The following is a 26,082-nucleotide window of genomic DNA, read 5'->3' as shown; positions in this document are numbered from 1 at the left end:
AAATCCGATTTTTCCCAAACTTTATATATTATATCCAAACGTCATATATAGTCATATCATGACTTTAAAATAATTTAAATCATGATTGAAATGGAGTATTCTTCTGGATAATGTCGCGTTAATTATCATGAGTAAATGTTCAGCTTAACTAGTACGTGGTAACAATATAAATTCTTACTTAGAACGTCATGATTTTTACTTATAATGTCAAGTTAATTAAAATAGTCGTGCATAAGTTCTTAGGGAACGCTACGTACGGTCTAAAATAAGTGTTACTTAAAATTGTTGCACTCCCATTAAGAAAATTATTTAGTATTAATAATATAAGAGTTACTTTACTTATTTTTTGTTATATCTTCTTAAATTACTCTTTATATATTCTCATAAAATTGAAATGGAGCTTTCTTTATGATAATATTGCATTAATTAGCATGAGTAAATATTTAGCTTAACTTATTCTCATGTTAACAATATAAATTCTTACCTATGACGTCACGATTTTTACTTACAATATCAAGTTAATTAAAATAGGAACACACATATAGTTGGATAACGCTATCTCATCTAAAATCGGGTCAGTATCGTTTAAAACTTTTGCACACTCATTAAGAAAATTATTTAGTATAAATAATATAAGATTTATTTAATAATTTTTCGTTGTATCTTATCAAATTACTCTTTATAAATTCTCATGTTAGATTATTTATTTGATTAAGGATAGGTTTGAAAAAAAAAAAAATCGTTATGCTTTTTCAAACGAACATTTGTTTTTGCCAAATTAATTAAGCTGAAATGACACTTATTCCCTAGCAAAGAAGTTCATAGCTATTTGAATATGAATAAGGAAAATAATATCTTTAAGATTTAAGCGTTTGATTACATGGGCTACATTCTTTCCCATATTTTTGTTTATATCAATTTATGCAAATATGGAACAACACATATATTTAATAAAGGAATACATACTCAAATAAAATAGTCATGCCAATTTTTTTAAGGTTTTGAGAAGTTTACATAATAGTTTTCGGGAAGCTCCTTTTTATCTGTTAACCAAATACTAATCCTAAAATTGTTTTTTTTTTTTTTGAAAGCTTATCCAAACAATGGCAGGGAGTAAAAAGCAGCCTCAGTATTACTCAAAATTTTGAAGTATATAATACATCATTGATCAATTTTATTTTGATTTAATGATGCTTAAAATACAACCAAGAACTACTTTATGACTTTTCAATTGCCATTGAAGTGAACACCAGAAGTTAAGAACGTCAATTTTTACTAAATTCCTACTTCTTATAAGATTTAAAAACAAAAGAAGGAGACAATTGTATTTATAATTTTATATACATTTATTTTCATAATTTGCTTTTTTTTATATATATAAAGTTTTACATTCAAGTACTACGTTTGTTATAAAAAGACTACCATTAAATTAAGCAGTATTCAATATTCCTAACAAAAAAGGATAAGTAGCAAAAATCAAAATTTGATATTGCATTTTAATCATATGTTAAATGAACATGCAATTTTTTTCTACTTTAATCGGGCTTTTTACTGAATATGTATGCGGGTAATGTTTTTGAGACCCAAATTGAGCGAGTGAATTGTATTTATTTTCTAACAAATAAAATATTGACTTTCAAAAATATAAATGAACCTTGATTAAGAAATCAATTTTTCCTAATTAAAGAAAGCAAGTAATAGCACTCTTAAAGTTCTAGGTAAATAATTATTGCTTCTATTTGGGTATATAGGCAACTTAAGTTTGTATGTGAAATGGGGGAATGTAGTGGGCCAATATAGTCAGAGAAGTGATAACGTCTAAAGAAGGCTGAATATGAACGTGTGAACAAGGAAATTGAAGTGGGCCCACTGGTGTAATGATTTCAACATATTATTTCATTTTGTTTGTTGTTTCTTTTTTGTTTTTTTCGTCGTACTTCTGAATATAGTCATAAGGTAATTTTTTTTCTTTATTTTTTATATATGCAATTTTTTCGTGTACTAGAACTGCTTAAACTTTCTTAAATTGCAAACTACTATTATACGAATATTCTTAAGAACACACAGCAAAATATGAATTCCCTAAATCTGTGTTCTTTTATGAACACCGTAAAGGATTAGGTCAAGGAAATATTTGTTATACCAAAGAGTGCTAATATTATATTGTTTGGAGGAGTGAATAAAGGGAGCAAACCGTAGATGTAAATTAATTTAACAAATATCCTTTTTTTTTTTTACTTAACAAGTATTCTTTTACTAACTCCCTTAAATGACATTATATTGGGCTAACGCATCAGCTCACATAAAGCATGTTGGGTTTGGATCTCTAATCAGTTATAAATGCCCAACATTAAGTTCGACCCAATTCCATGAGCAGCTATAGGGAGAAGTGCACAGTTAGCCACTAATTAGAGTTGTCTTTACTCTTTAACCACTATTAAAAATATATTTACTCTTTAGCCAGTGCTTAATAAAATTTTAGCCACCCGGACGAAAATATTCCTGTGCTAGACATGGGTGATGTGTAAATATTAAGGACATGGTATCCTTAACTTCATGAATGCTGTGTAAATATTAAGGACATAGTGTCATGTATTTACACCTTTCGTTGTTAAACTTTAGGACATCATGTCCTTAACTTCATATGTGCAGTGTAAATGTTAAGGACATGGCGTCCTTAACTTCATGTGTGCAGTGTAAATGTTAAGGACATAATGTCCTTAACTTGTATTTGCACCTTCTGTTGTTAAACTTTAGGACCTCGTGTCCTTAACTTCATATGTGCAGTGTAAATGTTAAGGACATGGTGTCCTTAACTTTATGTGTGCAGTGTAAATATTAAGGACATAGTGTCCTTAACTTTATGAGTGTTGTGTAAATTTTAAGGACATGGTGTCCTTAACTTCATGAATGCTGTGTAAATATTAAGGACAAAGTGTCCTGTATTTGCACTTTCCGTTGTTAAACTTTAGGACATCATATCCTTAACTTCATGTGTGCAGTGTAAATGTTAAGGACGCGGCGTCCTTAACTTCATGTGTGCAGTGTAAATGTTAAGAACACCATGTCCTTAATATTTACACAGCACTCATAAAGAAATGGTAAAAACGTCTTTTCGTATTAATTTTAATAGAGTAGTGGCTATTTTTGCTCAGCATTAAAAATACTGGATAAAAACTAAATACCATGTTAAAAAGTGACTATCCCACGCCATTTCTACGCAGCTATAAGCAAAATGATATGGGCCACAGTTCGGAGAAAAATAAAAAAATAGCCAGATTTATAATTTGTAATTGAAAAATAGCCACAGTTTCAAAAGTAATCGAAATTTAGTCATTTTTTCATGTAAAGATAAAATCTGAATAAAAATACCCTTAAAAACTCGGAAATATTCTAGCATAATATGTTGGAGTTCTAATTTTTTACATATGAGCTTCCAGCATAATGTGCTGGAATTCCATAATGTGCTGGAGTTCCAACATAATATGTGGGAAGTTTAAATGCAGGATCTCCATAATCCAGCATATTATGCTAGAATTTTCCGTGTGCTGGAGTTTCAACATAATATGTTGGAAGTTTATACGCAGGAGTTCATAATCCCGCATATTATGTTGGAACTTTTTGTGTTTCAGCAAAATAGTAGCTATTTTTCATTGACTGTACAAACGCTGACTATTTTTTGAATTACCAGTCCAAAAATTTGCTATCCCATACTATTTTCACCACACAGTTCCTTTATCCTTATGGCCTACTAAAAACTCACTTATTATCAGGTACTAGTCTTTCATAACGGCCATACTACAAAACCCACTATAAAAGACCCTTTGTTCAACAAGGGCCTAGACCAACGAAAAAAGTGGGAAGTGCAAATATACCCGATTTTGGGTCCATCACGAAAGTCATACTCGTATTGCATAAAATTTTAAAAATTTATCCACTTCGAAACACACTTTTGAATTCACATATGGGGATGTATGGTATGAAGGAAATTCTTTTCCTTGAAAAATATGTTCTTGCTTATTTTCTGGTGTTTGGTTAGGTAGCAGAATCTTTTTGTTTTTTAAAAAAATATATAATTTAGGCAAACACTATATGAGACGAAAGAGTTAAAGGGCGGGGGATGGTGGTTGGTCGGGTCTAGAGGTTAGTGTAGCATTGGCGATGTTAGGAGGGCGTGGGGGTGGTGGGGGTAGGTGAGGGATAAAGGGGGTTGGGGTTGGAGGTGGAGGTGTAGGGTGGGGGTAGAGAATGTTAAGTAGTTAGTCGTGTATATGGTCCCACATTGGGAAGTAAATACTTATTATTATGTAATCACTGTATATAAGCATGGCATTGTACAACACTTTAGATAATTAAATACAAAACTTTTCCGTGCTATACTTCTCACATGGTATCAAATCGTTGGTGAGAAACATCCGGGAAAGAAAACTCCGCCAGACAGTCATCGTGTGTTAATTTCCGGCAACTTCTAGGGTTGTTATTGCGTGTTTCCCTTAGTGTTGTGCTAAAACCAACACCACCACAGGATCCTACATCCTCCGGCGACCAAACCCTAGAAAACCTTACAGGAAAATACCCCCACACGCGCCAACCAGAAGGAGGAAAATTCCGGCGAGATCTCCTCACGCGCCGGCGCGTGAGCTACTTTTCGGTTAGTTTCGGACAAAAGATCTTTTGGACAGCTTGCTCGCATGCTATTCCGAGCCTATCCATTCAAGTTAGATCAAATTCCGATGGTTTTTTTATTTTTCGGTGAGTTTTCCGGCGACTGTTTAGTGTTCGGCTAGATACAATTTATTTTCTTCATTGTTCCTGTGAGCTTTTTAGTGTTCTTGATTGTCTGTGCTATTTGATCCAACAATATCTTTGGGGCTTGATATTTTTGGTTCTAAAAATACGGGTTTTGGAAATTCACGTTTGATGATTAATTCAAAACCCTTAATGGGAAGTTCAAACTACTTAGCCTGGGCTTCTTCTGTTGAGTTGTGGTGCAAGGGTCAAGGTGTTCAAGATCACCGAGCCAAGAAAACTAGTGATGGAGATGAAAAGACCAAAGCACTCTGGGAGAAAATTAATGCTCAATTATATAGTTTGTTGTGACAATCGATTAATTCCAAGTTAATGCTTTTGTTTCATCCATTCCAGACATGTTATTCAGTTTGGGAGAAGGCTCGTACTTTATACACTAATGACATATCTCATTTTTATGATGTGATATCTCGGATGACAAACTTAAAGAAACGGGAATTGGATATGTCTACTTACTTGGGACAAGTGCAAGCAGTTATGAAGGACTTTGAAAAGTTGATGCCAGTCACTGCTAGTGTTGAACAGCAACAAGAGCAACGCCAAAAAGATGTTTCTTGTTCTTACACTTGCTGGACTATCTAATGACCTTGACTCAGTGAGAGACCAATTTTTGGCTAGTCCTTCGGTTCCTACAGTTGATGAATTATTCTCTAGATTATTTAGTCTTGCTGGGCCACCCAGTCATACAGTGGTCTCACCACCAATTGTTGACTCATCTATTCTCGCATCTCAAACAATGAAAAATCGGACATCTCAGGCTATGGAGAATCGACGAGGAGGAGGTCATTTTGGGAGATCTCGACCCAAGTGTTCTTTGTAATAAACTTGGACACACTCGTGAAGTATGTTATTCTTTACATGGTCGACCACCCAGAAATGCTCATGTTGATCAGACCGAGACTACAGGTAACTAGGGATTTTCTTTATCTGAAAGGGTATATAATGAGTTCCTTCAGTATCGAGCAAGTAAGCAGACATCTCCACAAGTAGCCTCGGTTGCTCAGATTGATACTCTTGTTGTTAGTAATTCTTTTTCTTATGTTTCTCGGTCTAGTACTCTTGTACCATGGGTCATGGACTCAGGAGCTTCTGATCATATCTCCGGTAATAAATCAATTTTGTCAAACATTGTGTATTCACAGTCTCTTCCTACTTTACTTTAGCCAATGGGTTCCAAACTAAAACAAAAGGAGTTGGACAAGCTAATCACTCATCTTTTGTCACTCTAGATTCCGTTCTTTATGTCCCTGGTTGTCCTTTTAGTCTTGTATTTGTTAGTCGTTTGACCCGTGCCCTCCATTGTGGTATATATTTTCTTGATGATTCTTTTATTATGCACGACTGTAGTACGGGGCAGACGATTGGCACAGGGCTTGAATCACAAGGCCTTTACTACCTTAGCTCACTCCATCCTTCCACTTCATGCCCAGTTACAGATCCTCCAGACCTAATTCACAAATGTTTAGGACGTCCGAGTTTATCCAAGCTTCAGAAGATGGTGTCTAGTTTGTCTAGTTTATCTACATTAAATTGTGAGTCGTGTCAACTTGGGAAACATACCCGAGCCACCTTTCCGCGTAGTGCTGAGAGTCGTTCAGAGTCTATTTTTGCTTTAGTTCATTCTGATATATGGGGTCCTAGTAGAGTTAATTCAACCTTAGAATTTCCTTATTTTGTTAGTTTCATCGATGATTACTCAAGATGTACTTGAATTTTCCTGATGAAAGATTGTTCTGAGTTGTTTTCTATCTTCCAGAACTTTTGTGCTGAAATTAAAAATCAATTTGGTGTTTCTATTCGCATTTTTCATACTGATTTTGCTTTAGAATACTTATCCTCTCAGTTTTAGTAGTTTATGGCCTCTCAAGGAATTATCCATCAAACATCTTGTCTGTATACCCCTCAGCAGAATGAGTAGCAGAGAGAAAGAATAGGCATCTCATTGAAACTGCTCGCACACTTCTCATTCAGTCCCATATTCCGCTGCATTTTTGGGGCGATGTAGTTCTTACAGCTTGTTACTTGATTAATCGAATGCCTTCATCTGCTATCCAGAATCAGATTCCACATTTAGTATTGTTCCCTTAGCCACCCTTCTACTCTCTTTCTCCTTGTATTTTTGGGAGTATATGTTTTGTTCACAACTTAGCTCCTGGAAAAGATAGGTTAGTTCCTCGTGCTCTTAAGTGTATCTTCCTTGGTTATTCTCGGGTTCAAAATGGGTATCGCTGCTACACATATGACCTTCGTAGGTATCTTAGGTCAGCTGATGTCACTTTTTTTGAGTCTCAACCTTACTTTACTTCTTCTTATCATCTTAATATATCTGAAGTCTTACTTGTACCTACTTGTGAGTAATCCACACTCACAGCACCACCACAACCACAACTACCTATATATACTTTTGAGGAGTCTACAGTTGCTCCTCCTACATACCCAGCCGCAAGGCCACCACTCTTGACTTATCATCATTGTCGATGTTCAGCATCAGGCACAGGTGATTCATGTCCTGCATTAGATTCTACACCTATTGCGGATTTATCTGCTCTTGGTCAACCAATTGCACTCCGTGAAGGTATATAATCCAAACTTAGTCCTAATCCCCATTATGTCAGTTTAAGTTATCATCGTCCGTCATCACCTCATTATGCTTTTATATCATCTTTGTCAACTATTTCTATCCTTAAGTATACAGGTGAGGCATTATCTCATCCAGGATGGCGACAGGCTATGATTGACGAGATGTTTGCTTTACATGCGAGTGGCACTTGGGAGCTTGTTACTCTTCCTTCAGGTAAGTCTACTGTTGGTTGTCGTTGGGTTTATGTAGTCAAAGCCAGGCCGGATGGCCAGGTTGATCAGCTTAAGGCTCGTCTTGTTGTAAAAGGATACACTCAGATTTTTGGGCTTGATTATAGTGACAATTTCTCTCCCGTGGATAAAGTAGCATTTGTTCGCCTCTTTTTGTCAATGGTTGTTGTATGTCATTAGCCTCTTTATTAGTTAGACATTAAGAATGCTTTTCTCCAGGGTGATCTTGAGGAAGAAGTTTATATGGAGCAACCACCTGGTTTTTGTTTCTCAGGGGGAGTCTAGTGGTCTTGTATGCCGATTGCGCAGGTCATTATATGGTTTGAAACAGTCCCCTCGAGCTTGGTTTGGTAAGTTCAACATAGTTATTCAGGAGTTCGGCATGACTCGTAGTGAAGCTGATCACTTTGTGTTTTATCGGCATTCTGCTCCTAATCTATGTATTTGTCTAGTGGTTTATGTTGATGATATTGTTATTACTAGCAATGATCAGGATGGTATTACTGATCTGAAGCAGCATCTCTTTCAGCACTTCCAAACTAAGGATCTAGGCAGATTGAAGTATTTTTTTAGGTATTGAGGTCGCTTAGTCTAGCTCAAGTATTGTTATTTCACAGCAGAAGTATGCGTTAGACATTCTTGAGGAGACTGAAATGATGGGCCGCAGACCTGTTGACTCTCCAATGTATCCGAATGCTAAGCTTCTGCCAGGACAGGGGGATTCTCTTTGAGATCCTATGAGATATAGGAGGTTGGTTGGCAAATTGAATTACCTCACAGTGACTAGACCTGACATTTTTTTTCCTGTGAATATTGTAAGTCAGTTTATGGATTCTCCCTGTGATAGTCACTGGGACGCAGTTGTTTGCATTCTTCGGTATATAAAGTCAGCTTCAAGCAAAGGATTACTATTCAAGGATCGAGGCCATGAGCAGGTTGTTGGGTACACATATGCTAATTGGGCAGGATCACCTTCTGATAGACGTTCTACATCTGGATATTGTGTTCTAGTAGGTGGTAATTTGATCTCTTGGAAAAGCAAGAAACAGAATGTAGTTGCTCGATCTAGCACCGACGAAGCAGAATATCAGGCCATGGCTATGGCAATGTGTGAGCTAGTTTGGGTCAAGCAGTTGCTCAAGGAGTTGAAGTTCGGAGAAATCATCAAGATGGAACTGGTGTGTGATAATCAAGTTGCTCTTCATATTGCGTCAAATCCGGTGCTCCATGAGAGGACTAAACACGTTGAGATTGACTGTCACTTTATCAGAGAAAAGATACTCTCAGGAGATATTATTACAAAGTTTGTGAAGTCGAATAATCATCTTGCAGATATTTTCACTAAGTCTCTTACTAGTTATCGTATTTGTTACATCTGTAACAAGCTCGGTACATATGATTTATATGCACCGGCTTGAGGATGAGTGTTAAGTAGTTAGTCATGTATAGTGTCCCGTATCGGAAAGTAGATACCTGCTATTATGTAATCACTGTATATAAATAGGGCATTGTACAATACTTTAGATAATTAAATATAAAACTTTTCCGTGTTATACTTCTCACACAGAATAGGTTGGGAAAGATTGAAAAAGAGTTTTGGAAAATGAGTTCACAAGGAAAATATTTTCCAACATAGTTAAGCCAATCAAATACGAAAAAAATGGAAATCATACCAAACACAACCCCTGATCACTTCATCGCATCTGGACATTTAGGGTTTCGAAATTGGATCTAAAGCTCTTCTATCGCTTCAAAGTGCAACTTCATAATCGAATCTAAAGTTCTTCTGTCTCTTCAATGCAACTTCAAAATTGGATTTGAAGTTCTTCTATCTCTTCAATGCAACTTCAGAATTGAGATCTAAAGTTCTTCTATCCCTTAAATGCAACTTCAAAATTGAATTTGGAGTTTTTTTTAATCTACAAGAGGTCCGTCTCGTCGGTTTCAGCAAGATCACCATCGAGCAAGCTTTTTCTAGGTTCAACAATGATGGCTTTCGATTTCTCCACTACAGTTTATAAGTACTAATTCAAGGTTTGAATCTTAGTTTTAAGGCAAGAAAGAAGAAGGAGAAGAATAGAGCAGCAGCGAAGAAGCAACCGCACAAAAGAAGAAGTGGTATCTGAAGTTACCTAAATATTAGGTATCAGTTAAGTTGTTTTTAAAAAATAGGTACAAGTTAAATGAGTAAAAAATAGGTACAAGTTAAATGAGACGACCAAATAGGACACGCCGTAAATTTTTAACATGAAAAACTCGGCAGAGTTATCAAACCAGGTTAGTTTCTCATAGTTATTGATTACGTGATCAATTGAAATATACGTATTATTTGACCAGGGTTAAGTTAAAGTTAATGTAAAAGAGATCTGTCATGCATTTACTAGTTTGTGATGCGGCCAAGTATTTTTCCCTTAACCAAAATACCCAAAAAATCATAAGCAGCTTCTGAACCAAATTAAGAATGATCCAACAGAAGTGCTAACAATGTAGCGAACTGCTCCTCGTTCTTTTTTGCATTATATCTTTATCTTCTTCTTCCAGTCTTTGTAATATCTTACGGATTGGGGAAGAACACAAGTATAGAAAGTAAACATGATAAGCTAAAAAGAAGAAAATCAGATGAAGGAAAAAACCACAATCCACAAGGTGGAAAACAACTCTAATTCAAAGTTAAACTTACTCAAGACAGTACAAAGGAAACTGAGAATTCACCAACAGTTTTACTTAAGAAAGTCTTATTAGCAGCAAGCTGGAGTTGAATGCTAAAACCTATTTCGAACACTGCTACTTTATGACAATTCATAAACTCCAACAAAAGGCACCAGAACAGAACCAATCCACAACCTCCCGTTTTTCTCCTCAACCTCACTTAAAAACTTCAAGGTTTTGCTCTCGACATCTTCTAAAACTTCCAAGACTTGCCCCTCCTCACTTAGCTTAATTGCAGTTGCATGTGGCTGCCCTCCAACTAACAGGTAATGCAGTTGCTGGAAGGTGAATGGAAGTTTTAGCAACGTCCTTCCGAGCCATGAATTGGATGTGACCAATTGTGCAAGCAGTGATCTTTTTGAATGCAAAGCAACCCAGAACTCCCCTCTCGAGTTTCTTCTGATGTTGTCCGGATATCCTGGTAGATCAGCAAATGTATCATGTTTTCCTGCATCAGGGCCTTTAAGCCAATACCTTACTATTCTGCCGGTAGAAGTTTCAGCCACTAGTACAAAGGACTTGTCTTTGCTCAAGGCTACACCATTGGCGAACGCAAGGCCTCGTAGTAAAACTGTCACTGCCTTGGTTGATTTGTCGTATTTCATCAGCCGACCAGTCTTGTCTCCACTTACAACAGATGCAATAAATTGCCTAAATAAAACATGAAAAATTGAAATCAGACTCAGAACGAATCTCTCTATCTTACAAAGTGGAGGAGGTGAGGGTTTCCACAGTTCACGTTTACAGGGTGTCACCTGAAAAGTTCAATCATCGCAAGTACGATGGTTGATAAGCTGCTCATTACAGAAAGAATACAACTTGACCATAAGAATATCAGTTTGACACAGTGTCAGCTTCCTACTAAAGCTACTACATGCAGCATATCACTTAGCAGCTAATATGAAACTGACTTCTCTATTTTGCCGTGTTATCAAAGACAACCTATATGCAATCTACATATATAGCAAACTATAACACCCAATTTGCTTCGCGTGAATAGATTCACATTTCAGATTACTCCATTGGCAATAAATTACCTCCTTTGGAATTGTGTGCTGGTATCTGTGAAGTAAATTATATCTTCTTGCTCATCAAGGTCCATGTCATTTGTGAAGTGCAGAGGCTGGCCTTCAACTTCTGTGACAAGTGGGGTAGCTAATCCTCCAGATGGCCCCACAACTTGAAGTCCTAAGTAGGCATCAGCAATGTAGAGGTCCCCGGTTCTTGTATCAAATCGTAAGCCCAGCGGCCTTCCACATACGTGCTCCATATGTGGAGCAAAAGGGCGCACACATTCCTTCCTTGAAGATAGCATGTCAAATTCCATTAGATATGCTGAAATTGTCAATTGGAGAAAGTTGTGTACATAGAAGAGATATTAGCTTCATTATGCAAAGTTTAAACTGCGCATGTATATTACCTGTATACTAACCAGAATCTTGCAATTGCTATATGTGAAGATAAGCCTGTAACTTGAAAAGAGAACCTATCACCTACTCCTGGACTTAACTTTAGTCCTTATGTCAATACCAGCATTTCTGATTGCTGAACAAGTTATTAAATCTGTCTTTAGATCTCTGTTTTTCTTTCACTTTATTCAAATCTTCCTAGCTGAAAGGACTATGTATGGCAGAGCGTGACACTGGCCATTTGAAATGCAACAGCTAAGAACAAGTCCATCTTCACAGGCTTCTCTTACAGTTTACAGATAATGAGTAAGAATGTTATAATCTTGCTTCTCGAACATAAATAAAAAGCATCAAAAATTTCAAGTGCTTCCCTGCTTAGACAAGGCTCCTTTACTTTCTCCTTTCAATAAAGACCCAGATGAAGGGTCATTTATTTTAAGAATCTGATTAAATAAAGCCTAGATGAACAAATACAAACTAGCCATCAAATAAAAGATGACATACAGTATGAGTCCTTAGGTGACAGATAAGAAGAATTAGCAAAATAAAAAGATGAGTAGATGACTAACATATTCTAGTTTAAAAGAAGTTATTGAAGAAATTATCTGAAGTTGAATGTAAGGATGCTATGATAGAGGAAACATGACTGTACAATTTAAATGGAACTTATTAAAGGTTTACTGAAAACACTTACCTAATAGAGCATTTCAATAATTTAGGACGTCCCAAAATAGAAGGTTTGGTTAGATAAATGGGAAGTTTAGCAGAATGCAACTAGAACTAATCGGAAATTCATGACTATGAATTTTAAACATTATTTTTTTTTTTTTGGTTACTGGGGTTTAAGATATACCATTAGCTGTACTCATGATGGACAAACAATAAAACTTTCTAAGGTATACTAATTTCTTCAAAATCCGTGTTTTTCAAGTCTTGAGATTCAATACATATATTTATATTTAACTGCATCTACGAAAAACACGTCACTGTACAATGACAAATTGAGTTTAAACACGTCACTGTACAATGACAAATTGAGTTTCGTCAATCTCCTGAATATACAGATTCCGAAGTCAGAGGCTTATAAACCCTTAACATGTCTAAAAGTCTAAGCTGTGGTCACAATTGACACTTCCATTAATCATAAGAAACAATTAGTCCAGAGCTTAAGGAGGAAGGTTATCTCAAAAAAACTGCAACCACTAAAGATCTGTCCACGTTAGTTAAGAACATAACATCATGGAAGTAAAGGTTCCCACATATGCAATACCAATTAGTTGAGATTAAAGATTAGTTATTGTTGTTACACTTACATGAGGTCTTGTGTGTATCAGGAATTTGATCAGCTTGTTAAGAGATTATGTCAATCAACGGATATGTGAAATATCGAGAATCTCTAGTATTAGGAGAACCCCTAATTTATTATAAAAGTCAAATTGTTGAGTATAAGAATAAAATAAGCCCGAATAGAGTGGTACAGATATAGTTAGGACTAGCTTAGTCCATTGATTGATAGAATATGTCTGGAACTTAAAGGTGTGGCCTTGTAGTCAACACAGCTGGAATGGACCATGCATGATCAAGGTTCAAATCAAAACTTAGATGATTTTTTCCCATCTGTCTAAACCATGGTGGACCAGATAACCACATACTTTACTGGTAGAAAGCAGCAGGTACCAGTGGATTAAACAAGGTAAACACAATCTCTCCTAGATACCACCATTATCATTTGAATAGATTACTATTATCTCTATTCATCAAGTAAATTACAAATTGCAAGCATATCTTTGTTTTTATTGGGAATGAATAACAATAATTACTAGTCGAAGCAAAAAACCAGCTTTAAGATAATGCCAGTGTTAGTCCATCATCCACCAAGTTACGAACCATGCGCCAGCTAGCCCTCGGCAATTTCTCATTTACCCACAAGTTACGAACCATGCGCCAGCTAGCCCTCGGCAATTTCTCATTTACCCAGGAAAAAAAAGTACCTCTCTTCTTACAAGATTCAATTTTGCAACATTTGTGAAAGTTATATTGTTGTGAATGGGGCCGAACAAACTAAGGCACTTGGGCCTGGGAATATTTTACACTGGGGTCAAATGATTAAACAACCCAAAATAAGGTCTTTGGTTTACCATTAGGACCCGGGTTGAGGTACACGTGTCGAAGAGTTACTGGGGTAGAGGAAATATAGTTCTTATAATTATCAGATTGTGCAAGGAAGAAGGGAGGGTATTGTGAAGAAAAGTGTCTGCTTCTCCTCGTTCCCCTTTCTCTGAGTCTAAGTTCTCATCCCCTTCTTATCTTTATCCTTAGCTACTTCTACATTCCAGTGTTTCTTATTGTGTTTCAGTAGTTTGAATGTTGCGTTGTTATCCGAATTTGTAATTGAGTTCTAGTTCATATTGATATAGTAAGGAATTTGCCTATTTGTTACATTGGTGCTTTCATCGATCGTACTCCAATGGACGAGGTGATACTAGATAAATTCAGGAGCGGCGACGCAACGGGATGGATTTGTCGAGCCGAGCGATACCTCCACTTCCTTGGCTTCTCCGAGGAGCATTGGCTACCTCTCCCTTACTTCTACGTTGAAGGAGTTGCCCTCGTTTGGTTCGACTGGCTATATCGAAACAAACAATTTTATGATTGGAACCATTTCAAGGAGAAGCTACAGTTGCATTTTAGGGCACAGACCTTCACAAGTATGGTGCATATGGCAGAGACCCAGGTATGTTCCGTTCTTGCTATGAGCACTGTTCCCATCTCATATGCATTTGCATCTGATTTGGATGCTGGACACTACGAGGCGGACCAAATGTTCGACGAAAATCGATAAGGAGAATGGCCTCACTCACAAACTGATTTGTCTAGCGATGCCAAGGAATTATTAAATGAATGTGTTCGTCAAGGCGAGGATGGTGAATTTAAAGTGCCGACAACATCAATCATTGCAGAATCATTGTTCAACACTAGGAACGATCCTAAGACCTGTGATGCGCACTCGAATGCACACTTCATTTCCCCACCGATTGTAGTTGATTTAGTCGTTGATCAATCAGTGGGGCTGCCTTTCCAGGTAACTCAGATGCTTGGGGGAACTACTCGATGGGCCGAAATTGACTTTTTGGATACTATACAACCAACGGAATCCGCTGACAAGGAAGGTGAATGGCTCGAGAATATTGCGAACATAATGTTAGATAAAAGTCTCGAGCTAAATGAGACCAAGCTGCAATGCCAATTTGCAAATGTGGAGCTTATTGAGACCGCGAAATATGTTTCCACTGAGATTTTATCTGCTCACTTTGATGAACGAGCAGGGATCAGCCTGCTTCTTAAAGCCATCACTACTCTTGATGCTGGCTTTGAGAGTATTGTCCAAGATGCTTTAGTAAAGTGTGACCCTCTCCATTCAAAGCTCCTAGCTTGCTGCCTTATGATTTGTGGGGACATAGTGCCAACGGATGTCAACATTACAGTGGCAACTATCTCAGGTCACGTTCACAAAATTGTGAAAGATCCAGTCTTCTTATTCTATTTCCCAACACACCTTTGTATAAAGACAGTTGGCAGAGTGTGCGCTATTAACACTGTTCTTAACCCGAACCTTGAGGACAAGGTCTTATTCAGGGCGGGGGTATTGTTGTGAATGGGGCCGAACAAACTAAGGCACTTGGGCTTGGGAATATTTTACACTGGGGTCAAATGATTAAACAACCCAAAATAAGGTCTTTGGTTTACCATTGGGACCCGGGTTGAGGTACACGTGTCGAAGAGTTACTGGGCTAGAGGAAATATAGTTCTTATAATTATCAGATTGTACAAGGAAGAAGGGAGGGTATTGTGAAGAAAAGTGTCTGCCTCTCCTCGTTCCCCTTTCTCTAAGTCTAAGTTCTCATCCCCTTTTTATCTTTATCCTTAGGTACTTCTACATTCCAGTGTTTCTTATTGTATTTCAGTAGTTTGAATGTTGCGCTGTTATCCGAATTTGTAATTGAGTTCTAGTTCATATTGATATAGTAAGGAATTTGCCTATTTGTTACATCTATCATACTTTTTGCTTCCTTTCCATACATTTATTTTACACCAGAGTCCTAGGAGGCTTAGCCATTTAAACTTTAAAGCCCTCATTCCAAACAATCCATTATAGTAATACAACTTACAGCTTGTTTGGATGGTTGTTACTCATTGTATCATATTGTATTGTTATCTTAAAACAATGTTTGTTTTGATTGTTTCATTAAAATTGGTTGTATTGTATTGTTAAATTCATTGTTCCGGAACAATGAAAAGTCTCATTTTTTGAAACAACCAATTTGGTGTGGTGGGATTGTTTCCTATTTTTCTTTCCAATTATGCCTAACTTATTACTCCATAATTTGATTTTACCGTTTACTTTTTTTTATTTTTTTTATTTTAACTCCAAATCTCCCACCTATAACCTACTTTGTCTTCGTCCCTCTTTTTCCAGAACTTCCGCCGCTTCCAACTCCAACCTAAAATTGCTAATTTTGTTAGAATTTGCATGAATTTAATTGCTTAATCTATTTATAAGACATATTTGGTGATAAATTAGTAGAAAGATGTTTTCTTAAGTTAGTTTTATGCGTAATTCTTGATAAATTTAATATTTAAACAATTGAGAGTATTTTAGTAAACTTATCAGTTACAGTACAGTACGATACAGTCAAACCAAACAGCAAAATATTATTTAACAACCGTAAACAATACAATCTATCCAAACATTGTATTTATAAAACAATACAATACAATACAATACAATGCATTATAAAACGATGGGTAACAACCATCCAAACAAGCTGTTAGGGATCATTTAATCGGCCAATTGCAAGCATTTAAAACCATGTTTGAAGAATTTAACTATTACCAACCTAAAGATCACAAAATATAAAAACATATATAAACAAAAGTCAGGAAAATAAACAAGGAATTGGGATTTCTTCTTTACCTTTGAGATGAAGTGACAGCAAAATCAACCCAACCTTCAGAATCTCCTTGCCACTTAAGAATCCGGCCATCGGCAACGCCAGTATATGGGCCTTCTCCATTTGGGTCAAACGCAAGACTCTCTGGCCCAACTGCTCCTTTCAACTGAATTACCTTAGCTTTAGGTAAAAGGTCTTTGGAGCCTGCTATTGAATGTGGCCTGTAAACATTTTTGGAGCTCAAAGTTAAAATTACAGTGATAATTGCGAGTGCTGCTGCACTAAAGATTAGCTTTGTAGTGTTCATGGGAAGTATTAAGTATGATTTTTTCCGGTTTCGTTTACTTAAGATAGAAATGATACTAGAAGATAGACGGATATTTCAATCCAACAAAACGAGTGAGCAAAATTTGGGACTTTGGGTGAAAGTGAAACCCAATGTTGACTTTTCCGGTCTGTACTTTTGACGGGCATTTATTTGTGAATTTCGAAAAAAACATAACATGGGAAAACTTTCTACGAAGTAAAAATGCAATTTAGGGTGTCGTTTAAAATGGCCACATTAACACTTGAAAAATGTAATATTTTTATAATTATAATTAATATTTTTAAAACCACATTAATTTATAAATAAATTTTTTAAATCTATATATATATTAAAGGAATAAAGTTACCATATATAATTGGCATTGTGGTTAAGTCAAGTGGCAAGCTAATAAATATTAATAATATATGGTAACTTTATTCTATATTTGGCTAAGTTATATATATAACTGAATTTAAATTAAAGGATAACTTTTAGTTTATAAATAAAGTTTTTAAATTTGAATTAAAATAAAAAATAAATTTATCGTTTGGTATCATACTTAATTCGGTTAATGATCATATGCAATCATGTTAGGAACTTTTGTTATCTTTTCTAATTATTTAAATACTACTTTGCCTATGGACAAATAATAATAATAATAAAAAAAACTACTCCATATAACTATAAAACTCTTTCACATCTAAAATCATATAATTAAAGCTCTTTAAAATACTATAGCTAGATTTGAATAAAGGATTTTTTTTAAAAAATAAATATAATATATAGGGTACACGTCTATGTTTATTCAGATAACAAAAAAAAAGTTTAAAAATCAAATAAAAGTTTACTTACATATATAATGAACTAAACCAAAGAAACATCACAAAAATAAGCCAATATTCAAAAAAAAGTTTTTTTTTGTTCTTTTTGAAGAATGTTTGTTTGACGAGCCAATTTGTATAAATGGACATCAAACAAATAGCAAAACTTTGGCTATACAATTGCTATCATTAATTTCAATTTAGCACCTTCTAAGAATTAAAGGATATAAGCTGAAATCTCTTCATTTAGCTGCAGGCAAGCCAACATTGCAAGGGCATAATACTTTTTCCGTTGAAGAATATTAGTTGTGAATCATTAGATTATATGAAAGGTTTTTTATCTCGAATTTCAACAAGAGGGATATTAGTTTCTAATTGATAGTTTCTATATCGATTTTCAAGTGTAACAAAATGTATATTTAAAAAAATAAAATTGGTATGACGTGATTGTTTTTTAAATGTAAATAAATTATTTCGAAATGGGATTATTTTTTAAAATATAATATAATTTTAAAAATAAAAGGATAAGATATTTTTGAATTTTAGTAGAGAGTTTTTTAAAATTATTATAATAGAAGTCATATCATGGATAAAATCAAGTAACCAAGATCTTATGGAATATTTACATAAATATCTGGCCAGATTTATATTTTACTTTTTATAGCTGATATACATAGATGATATACCGACAACACGTGATTATACACATATTACATATGAATTATATATAATTTACATATCCTTCAATTTTTTAATTTAAGTAGTTGGGTGAGCACCTATTTAGGTTGATTAAATAGGGCAAAAAGAAAAATATAAAAGAATTTCAACCAAAGACTAAAAATATAAATAAATTTCTTATGTAGACAATTTCTATTATAACTCATACTTTTATAGTGAAATAAATTAATTTTTGTAACAAAAGAAAGAAAAACATAAAAAATAAGATAAAAGAAAATAAATTTAGAAAATAATAGATGGGAAATCTAAAAACCAGAAATAAGAGAAGACAACGAATTTCTTCTTCTGCTTCATCTTTGTTGAGTATATAAATTTTGGAAGTTGATCTCATCGATTTCAAATATTATTTTTCAACTCAAATACATAGATTATAAGATAAAATTTTTTTAATTTACATTGTGTGTCATTTTTTAAAAATCACTATTAGTAACAAACTGATATGATATTCAAATATGAATTTAAATGCAATTTGAATAGTTTGCATTGAGGTTAAGCCAAGTATGGTGTCGAGAAAAGAATAAAGTTACCACATACTATTGGCATTGTGGTTAAGCCAAGTGGCAAGCTAATAAATGGCAATAATATATGGTAACTTTAGTCTATATTTGGCTATGTTAGTCAAATATAATATATATAAAGGATAATTTTTAATTTATATATAAAGTTTTTAAATGTGAATTAAAATAAAAAATAAATTTATCTTTTGTTATCATACTTAATTCGGTTAATGATCATATGCAATCATATTAGGAACTTTTGTTATCTTTTCTAATTATTTAAATACTACTTCACTTCTGGAAAAAAAAATTATTCCATATAACGATAAAACTCTTTCACATCTAAAATCATATAATTATATTTCTTTAAAATACTACATTTAGATTTGAATAAAGTGAATTTCTTTTAAAATAAATATAATATATAGGGTACATATCTATGTTTATCCAGATAATGAAAAAGAATTTGAAAGCCAAGTAAAAGTTTACTTACATATATAATGAAGTAAACCTACATGGTAGAGAAAGAAACATCACAAAAATCAATCAATATTAAAAAAGAAGTTATTTTTCTTTTCTTTTTGAAGAATATTTGTTTGAAGAGTCAATTTGTAGAAATGGACATCAAACAAATAACAAAACTTTGGCTAAACAATTGCTATCATTAATTTCAATTTAGCACCTTCTAGGAATTGAAGGGTATAAGCTGAAATCTCTTCATTTAGCTGCAGTCAACAGTGCAAGGGTATAATATTTTTTTTGTTGAAGAATATTAATTTTGAATAATTATATTGTGTGAAACATGGTTTTTCTCGAATTTCAACAAGAGGAATATTGGCTTTCTAATTGATAGTTTCTATATCGATCTTCAAGTATAACAAAATATATATTTTAAAAAATAAAATTGGTATGACGTGAAATATTTTTTAAAGAAAATTTAAATAAATTATTTCGAAATGGGGTTATTTTTTAAAATATAATGTAATTTTAAAAATAAAAGGATATGATATTTTTGAAATTTATTAGAGAGTTTTTAAAATTATTATAATAGAAGTCATATCATGGATAAAATCAAGTAACAAAAATTCTATGAAATATTTACGTAAATATCTGGCTAGATTTATTGTTTACTTTTTATAGATGATATACTGACAATACATGATTATACACATATTAAATGTAAATTATATATAAATAACACATCCTTCAATTAATTTAAGTAGTTGGGTGAGCACCTATTTAGGTTGATTAGATAAAGCCAAAAGAAAAATATAAAAGAATTTTAACCAAAGACTAAAAATATAAATAAATTTCTTATGTAGATAATTTCTATTATAACTCATCCTTTTATAGCGAAATAAATTAATTTTTTGTAACAAAAAAATAGAAACATAACAAATAGGATAAAAGAAAATAAATATAGAAAAAAATGTATGAAAAGTCTAAAAACCAGAAATAAGAGGTGACAACGAATTTCTCAAAAATTTAGAAGCTGCTCTCATCAATTTTAGATATATATTTTTTCAATTCAATTACATAGATTATAAGATAAGGATTTTTTAATTTATATTGTGTGTCATTTTTTCAAAAATTACTATTTCTAACAAACTGAATTTAAATGCAATTTGAATTGTTTGCATTGAGGTTAAGCCAAGTATGGTGTCAAGAAAAAACTACCTGGCAGTTTTAAGAAAAAATGTGCAATGTTATATACTAAAAATCACCTAAATTAACATTTAACGATTCAAAGAATAAAAAATCTGTATATATAGGGTATTCAAAATTCAAAATCTGTGGGTAGAGATATCGATAAACTCAAAATGGAGTCATACTAAAATAAAGTTTCACCGGCAACAAAATTATTTAAATTTTTAGATAGCCGATTAAAGTGAATTTTAAATTAAGGATAATATCTTCACTTGCATCATTATAAAGATAATCATTATTGAAATATATATAAAGTTTTAGAAATTGGAATTTCAAAATAAAAATATTTTTTAAAAGATAACATCATACCAAATAAGAGTTCAAGTCGTCGTAAAAGAGTCATGTCGTAACCAAAGAGTCGTTCATATTTTATCAACCTTTGTGATTTTCCATAAATACGAGTTATTATTTCGCTTCGTGACTATTTTTAGATTTCATTGACACCAATGAAAATTATGCAAAAAAGTATTATCATTACAAGATTTGAGAAAATGTTAGTCTTTTTTCATATAGTGTTTCTTAATTAATATCTAAAGATTATCTATAATTATCTAGAAGGTTTAAAATTTAAGGTTATTTAAATATAATTCAAATAAATTAGATATTTTATATGGTTAGTGTCAAATATCAAAATGGAGTTATACGGGGAAAACAATTCACTGGCTAAAGAATTATTTAAATTTTTAGATAGCCGGCTAAAATAAATTTTGAATTATGAATAATATTTTCACTTACATTATTATAAAAATAATTATTATTGAAAAATAAAGTTTTAGAAACTGAAATTTAAAATAGAAATATTTTTTGAAAGATATCAACACACAAAATAAGAGTTCAAGTAGTAGTAGAAGAGTCAAGTCATATCCAAAGAGTCCTTCATAGTCTCAACATTTGATTGTTTTGCCACAAATATGAGTTATTATTTTGCTTCCTGACTATATTTATGATCCAATGACACCGACGGAAATGGTACCAAAAAAGAAAATAGAATTATAATTAGGAGATTTGAGAAATGGTTAATCTTTTTCATATAGTGTTTCTTAATTAATATCCAATGATTATCTATATTTATCGAGAAGATTTAAATTTTAAGATTATTTACATATAATTCAAATAACTCAAATACTTGACATGGTTAATGTCTGCGCATCCGCGCGGGTGCTAATACTAGTTTCGAAAAAAACATAAAATGGGAGAACTTTCTACGAAGTAAAAATGCAATTTAGGGTGTCGTTTAAAATGGCCACATTAACAATACATCATAGTAGTAGTATTCAGTTGAAACTTTGCTTAACAAATGCAACTACCGGTTGGTTGTTATGACCCAAAATTCCAACCACGAGGTCGTGATGATGCATAACATTCGCTTGCTAAGCAAGCCACATTAGCTACACAAGCAATTACTTTAACAATTTTAAAAGCAAATTAATGAGAAGATAAAGATGTAAAACTTTAAAATACATAATAAAATCCATACAAGTTGTCTAGTCTAATCCCAGAATCTGGTGTCATAAGTACATGAGCTGCTAAAAGTACTACAAACAAGGTTTGAAATAAAAATACAATTGTCCGAAATGAAATAAACAGTATTGTAGATGAGAAGGGGACTTCAGTGTCTGCAAATGTTGTGCAGCTCTACCTCAAGTCTCCTGGTAAAGCGGGTCCGGTAAAATCTCCCCTAAGCGTCGCTAGGACCAATAACAAAATCTGCACAAGTAAGTGCGAAAGTGTAGTATGAGTACAACCGACCTCATTTACTCTGTAATTGCCGAGTCTAACCTCAACGAAGTAGTGACGAGGCTAAACAAGTCACTCACTATAAAATTGTATGAGTATAAGTAGAAACAATAATAGAATAGAGAAACAACGATTACCATGAAAACAGAAAAAGGAAATACGCAACAGAGGGCCCCAAAATATCATATATGCTCAAATTCACAACACAACACGGATACAGAACTGACACCCCAAAACAATCATAATATAACTTCACCGTTGCGGCACGCAACCTGATCCATACATATATATAACAATACCGTTGCGGCAAACCCGATCCCATATACAATATCAATATACGTTGCTGCGTGCAACCCGATCCCAAAATATCATATCAATATTTGTGCGGCATGCAACCCAATCTCAAATATCATATCAATATTTGTGCGGCGTGCAACCCGATCTCAAATATCATATCAATATTATTGCGGCGTGAAATTCGATCCTAAATATCATATTAATATCCGTTGCAGCATGCAACCCGATCCCATATATAATAGTAATACTACAAACAACTACGGCGTATCTCACACTGTACGTAAAAAAGAACCAAAACGCATAAATATTCTAAGACAGTCCAATACAACAATTCAAAGTGAAATAGAAACAAGTAAGACAAATAAACAAGTAAAGACATAAGACAGGTAAAAGCGGCTAACTAACAACATATAAGAGCATAGAGCAAGAAAATGTGGTTAATAAATGAAGGCATGAATACATGGAAACATGTAGCAAGTTGAGGCATATAACAAATGAAAGCATGAAATGAAAAAGTAAAGACATGTAGCAAATAAAGCACGTAACCAGTAGTAACATTGAATAAATGAAGGCGTGAGATAATTGAATACAAGTAATGAAATAGCAACCCCGCATGCTTAAACCCACGATAACGCATATACACTTGTAACCTTGTATATACGCCGTCCCCATACATAAATCAAGTAGCAAATAGACTAATCAAGTCATATTTCCATCAAGTCAATATTAACCACGACACTTACCTATTTGCGGAATAAACTCAATAATCAACCACGACTTTTTCTTTGGAACAAGCCTCCAAACCAACCCGAATTTAGTCAATTATCAATCAAACATTCTAAATAAGCTTTAGAAACTACTCACGAATGAAAATGGTTCAATCTTTAAATAATTAAAAATATCAACAAAAGTCAACCCCACGTGGTCGAAATTTGAGATTCAGACTAAATTCCAATTACTCATTCATCCCCGAGCTCGGTTATATAATTTATTTTAAAATTGGACCTCAATTTGAGGTCTTAATCTCAATTTTATAAATTTCCTAAATTTCTACGCAAAACTCCTAATTTTTACTTTGAAATTCATATATTTGATGTTAAAATTCATGGAAAAGTAATTAAAATTGATTGAAAACTAGTTAAAGTTCCTTACCAATGAATATGAAAAGCAAATCCGCTTCAAAAATCGCCTCTAGAGAGTTAAGGATTGAAAAATAGTATAAAATGAGTTAAGTTCAAAAATTCTACACTTTTACCCAGTTGTAGGTATCGCAATTGCGAACTCTTGTTTGCAATTGTGATGTTCGCAAAAGAGAACCACTGTTCTCAAAAGCAAATAGTTGTCCAGCCCCCTCTGATATCGCATTTGCGACAATATAGTGCCATTTGTAATGAGTCCTTACTCGCAAAAGCGAGACAGCCTTCGCAATTGAGAGGACAATGCAACCCTACTTCCAGTCTCATTTTCGAACTTTCCATCGCAAAAGCGAAGACCCCCGTCTCGCATTTGCGACAACCACTTTGCATTTGCGAAGCTCACAACCTCTCCCTAGATATGGTATTTGCGAGCCCAACTTCACAAAAGTGGGACTCGCAATTGCGAACAGGTCATCGCAATTGCGAGACCTGCAGACATGATGCACCAGATTTTCTCAACAGTCAAAAATAATTCAAAACACATCGAAACTCACCCGAGCCCCTAGGGCTCCAATCCAAACATCCAAACAAGTGACAAAAGCAAATCCGCTTCAAAAATCGCCTCTAGAGAGTTAAGGATTGAAAAATGGTATAAAATGAGTTAAGTCTAGAAATTCCACACTTTTACCCAGCTGTAGGTATCGCAATTGCGAACTCTTGTTTGCAATTGTGATGTTCGCAAAAGAGAATCACTATTCGCAAAAGCAAATAGCTGTCCAGTCCCCTCTGATATCGCATTTGCGGCAATATAGTCGCATTTGCGATGAGTCCTTACTCGCAAAAGCGAGACAGCCTTCGCAATTGCGAGGACAGTGCAACCCTACTTCCAGTCTCATTTACGAATTTTCCATCGCAAAAGCGAAGACCCCCGTCTCGTATTTGCGACAGCCACTTTGCATTTGCGAAGCTCACAACTCCTCCCTAGATATGGTATTTGCGAGCCCAACTTCACAAAAGTGGGACTCGCAATTGCGAACAGGTCATTGCAATTGCGAGACCTGCAGACGTGATGCACCAGATTTCCTCAACAGTCAAAAATAATTCAAAACACATCGAAACTCACCTGAGCCCCTAGGGATCCAATCCAAACATCCAAACAAGTGACAAAACATCATAGCAACTCGCTTGCTAACTCGAATCATCAAAAAATCATCAAATATCAAGAATCGGTCAAAAAAACTCAAAATTTTCAACTTGAAACTCAAATTTTTGTCAATTTTCACATAATGCGCCGAAACTCCCTCTGTCACCCAGGACCCAACCAAACATATGTACAAATCCAAACACATCATAAGAACCTACCGGAATCGTCAAAACGCCTATTCAAGGTCGTTTACCAAGAACATTGACCGTGGTAAACTCAATCCTCATTTTAAGTCAAAAATCACATTTTCTTTTTGAAATTTCACATATAAACTTTTCGGAAAATGACACAGATCATGCAAGCAAGTCATAAATTATCAAATTGAGTTACGAAAGGTCTCAAAACTCGGAAAAGAGATCTAGTACTCAAAACGACCTATCGGTAGTCACATTCTTCACCTCTAAAAGAAATGTCCCTCGTCGAATAGACATACAAATGTACCTGGACTGGTAAAAAGGTATAGGTATATACTCCTCATATCTTACTCGGACTCCCCCGTAGCCTCCTCGATCGGCTGACCTCTCCATTGCACTTTTACAGAAGGAAAACTCTAAGATCTCAACTTCCGAACCTGTCGGTCTAGAATAGCTACTGACTCTTCCCCATAGATTAAATTATCATCAAACTACACTGTGCTGATGTCTAAAACATGTGACCTATCCTCAATGGTACTTCCGAAGCGTGAAAACGTAAAAATTGGATGTACCTCTGCTTGGCTATGAGGCAATGAAATCCTATAAGAAACCTCTCCAACTCTCTCCAATATCTCAAATGAGACAATAATCCTCGGGCTCAACTTGCCCTTTTCCCCAAACTGCATCATGCCTTTCATAAGCGACACGCAGAGAAGAAACTTCTCACCTTTCATATAAGCTACATCTCGAACCTTCCAGTCCGCATAACTCTTTTGCTTGGACTGAGCTGTACGAAGTCGCTCCTGAATTACCT

The 26,082-nt window shown here is 34.3% G+C and overlaps 1 protein-coding gene across 2 annotated transcripts; it reads right to left on the bottom strand.

Moving 5' to 3' along the window:
• Nucleotides 1–10,240: 10,240 nt before the first annotated feature.
• LOC107788997 (protein STRICTOSIDINE SYNTHASE-LIKE 10-like) lies at nt 10,241–17,185 on the bottom strand. Of its 2 annotated transcripts, none has more exons than XM_016610756.2 (3): nt 16,714–17,185; nt 11,367–11,630; nt 10,241–10,980 (listed from the first exon to the last, which is right to left on the bottom strand). In XM_016610756.2, the coding sequence occupies exons 1-3, from the start codon at nt 16,995–16,997 to the stop codon at nt 10,410–10,412; spliced, it is 1,119 nt and encodes a 372-aa protein (XP_016466242.1). In that variant the 5' UTR covers nt 16,998–17,185; the 3' UTR covers nt 10,241–10,409. The 2 variants fall into 2 exon arrangements, with proteins under 2 accessions (XP_016466242.1, XP_075087085.1); XM_075230984.1 differs by having other exon boundaries at nt 11,367–11,664; nt 16,714–16,961.
• Nucleotides 17,186–26,082: the final 8,897 nt, after the last annotated feature.

This window comes from Nicotiana tabacum, chromosome 15, assembly GCF_000715075.1.
Source record: "Nicotiana tabacum cultivar K326 chromosome 15, ASM71507v2, whole genome shotgun sequence".
In the NCBI taxonomy this organism is placed as follows: domain Eukaryota; kingdom Viridiplantae; phylum Streptophyta; class Magnoliopsida; order Solanales; family Solanaceae; genus Nicotiana; species Nicotiana tabacum.
Note: the sequence above shows the minus strand (reverse complement) of the source record. Positions and strands in the feature narration are given on the sequence as shown.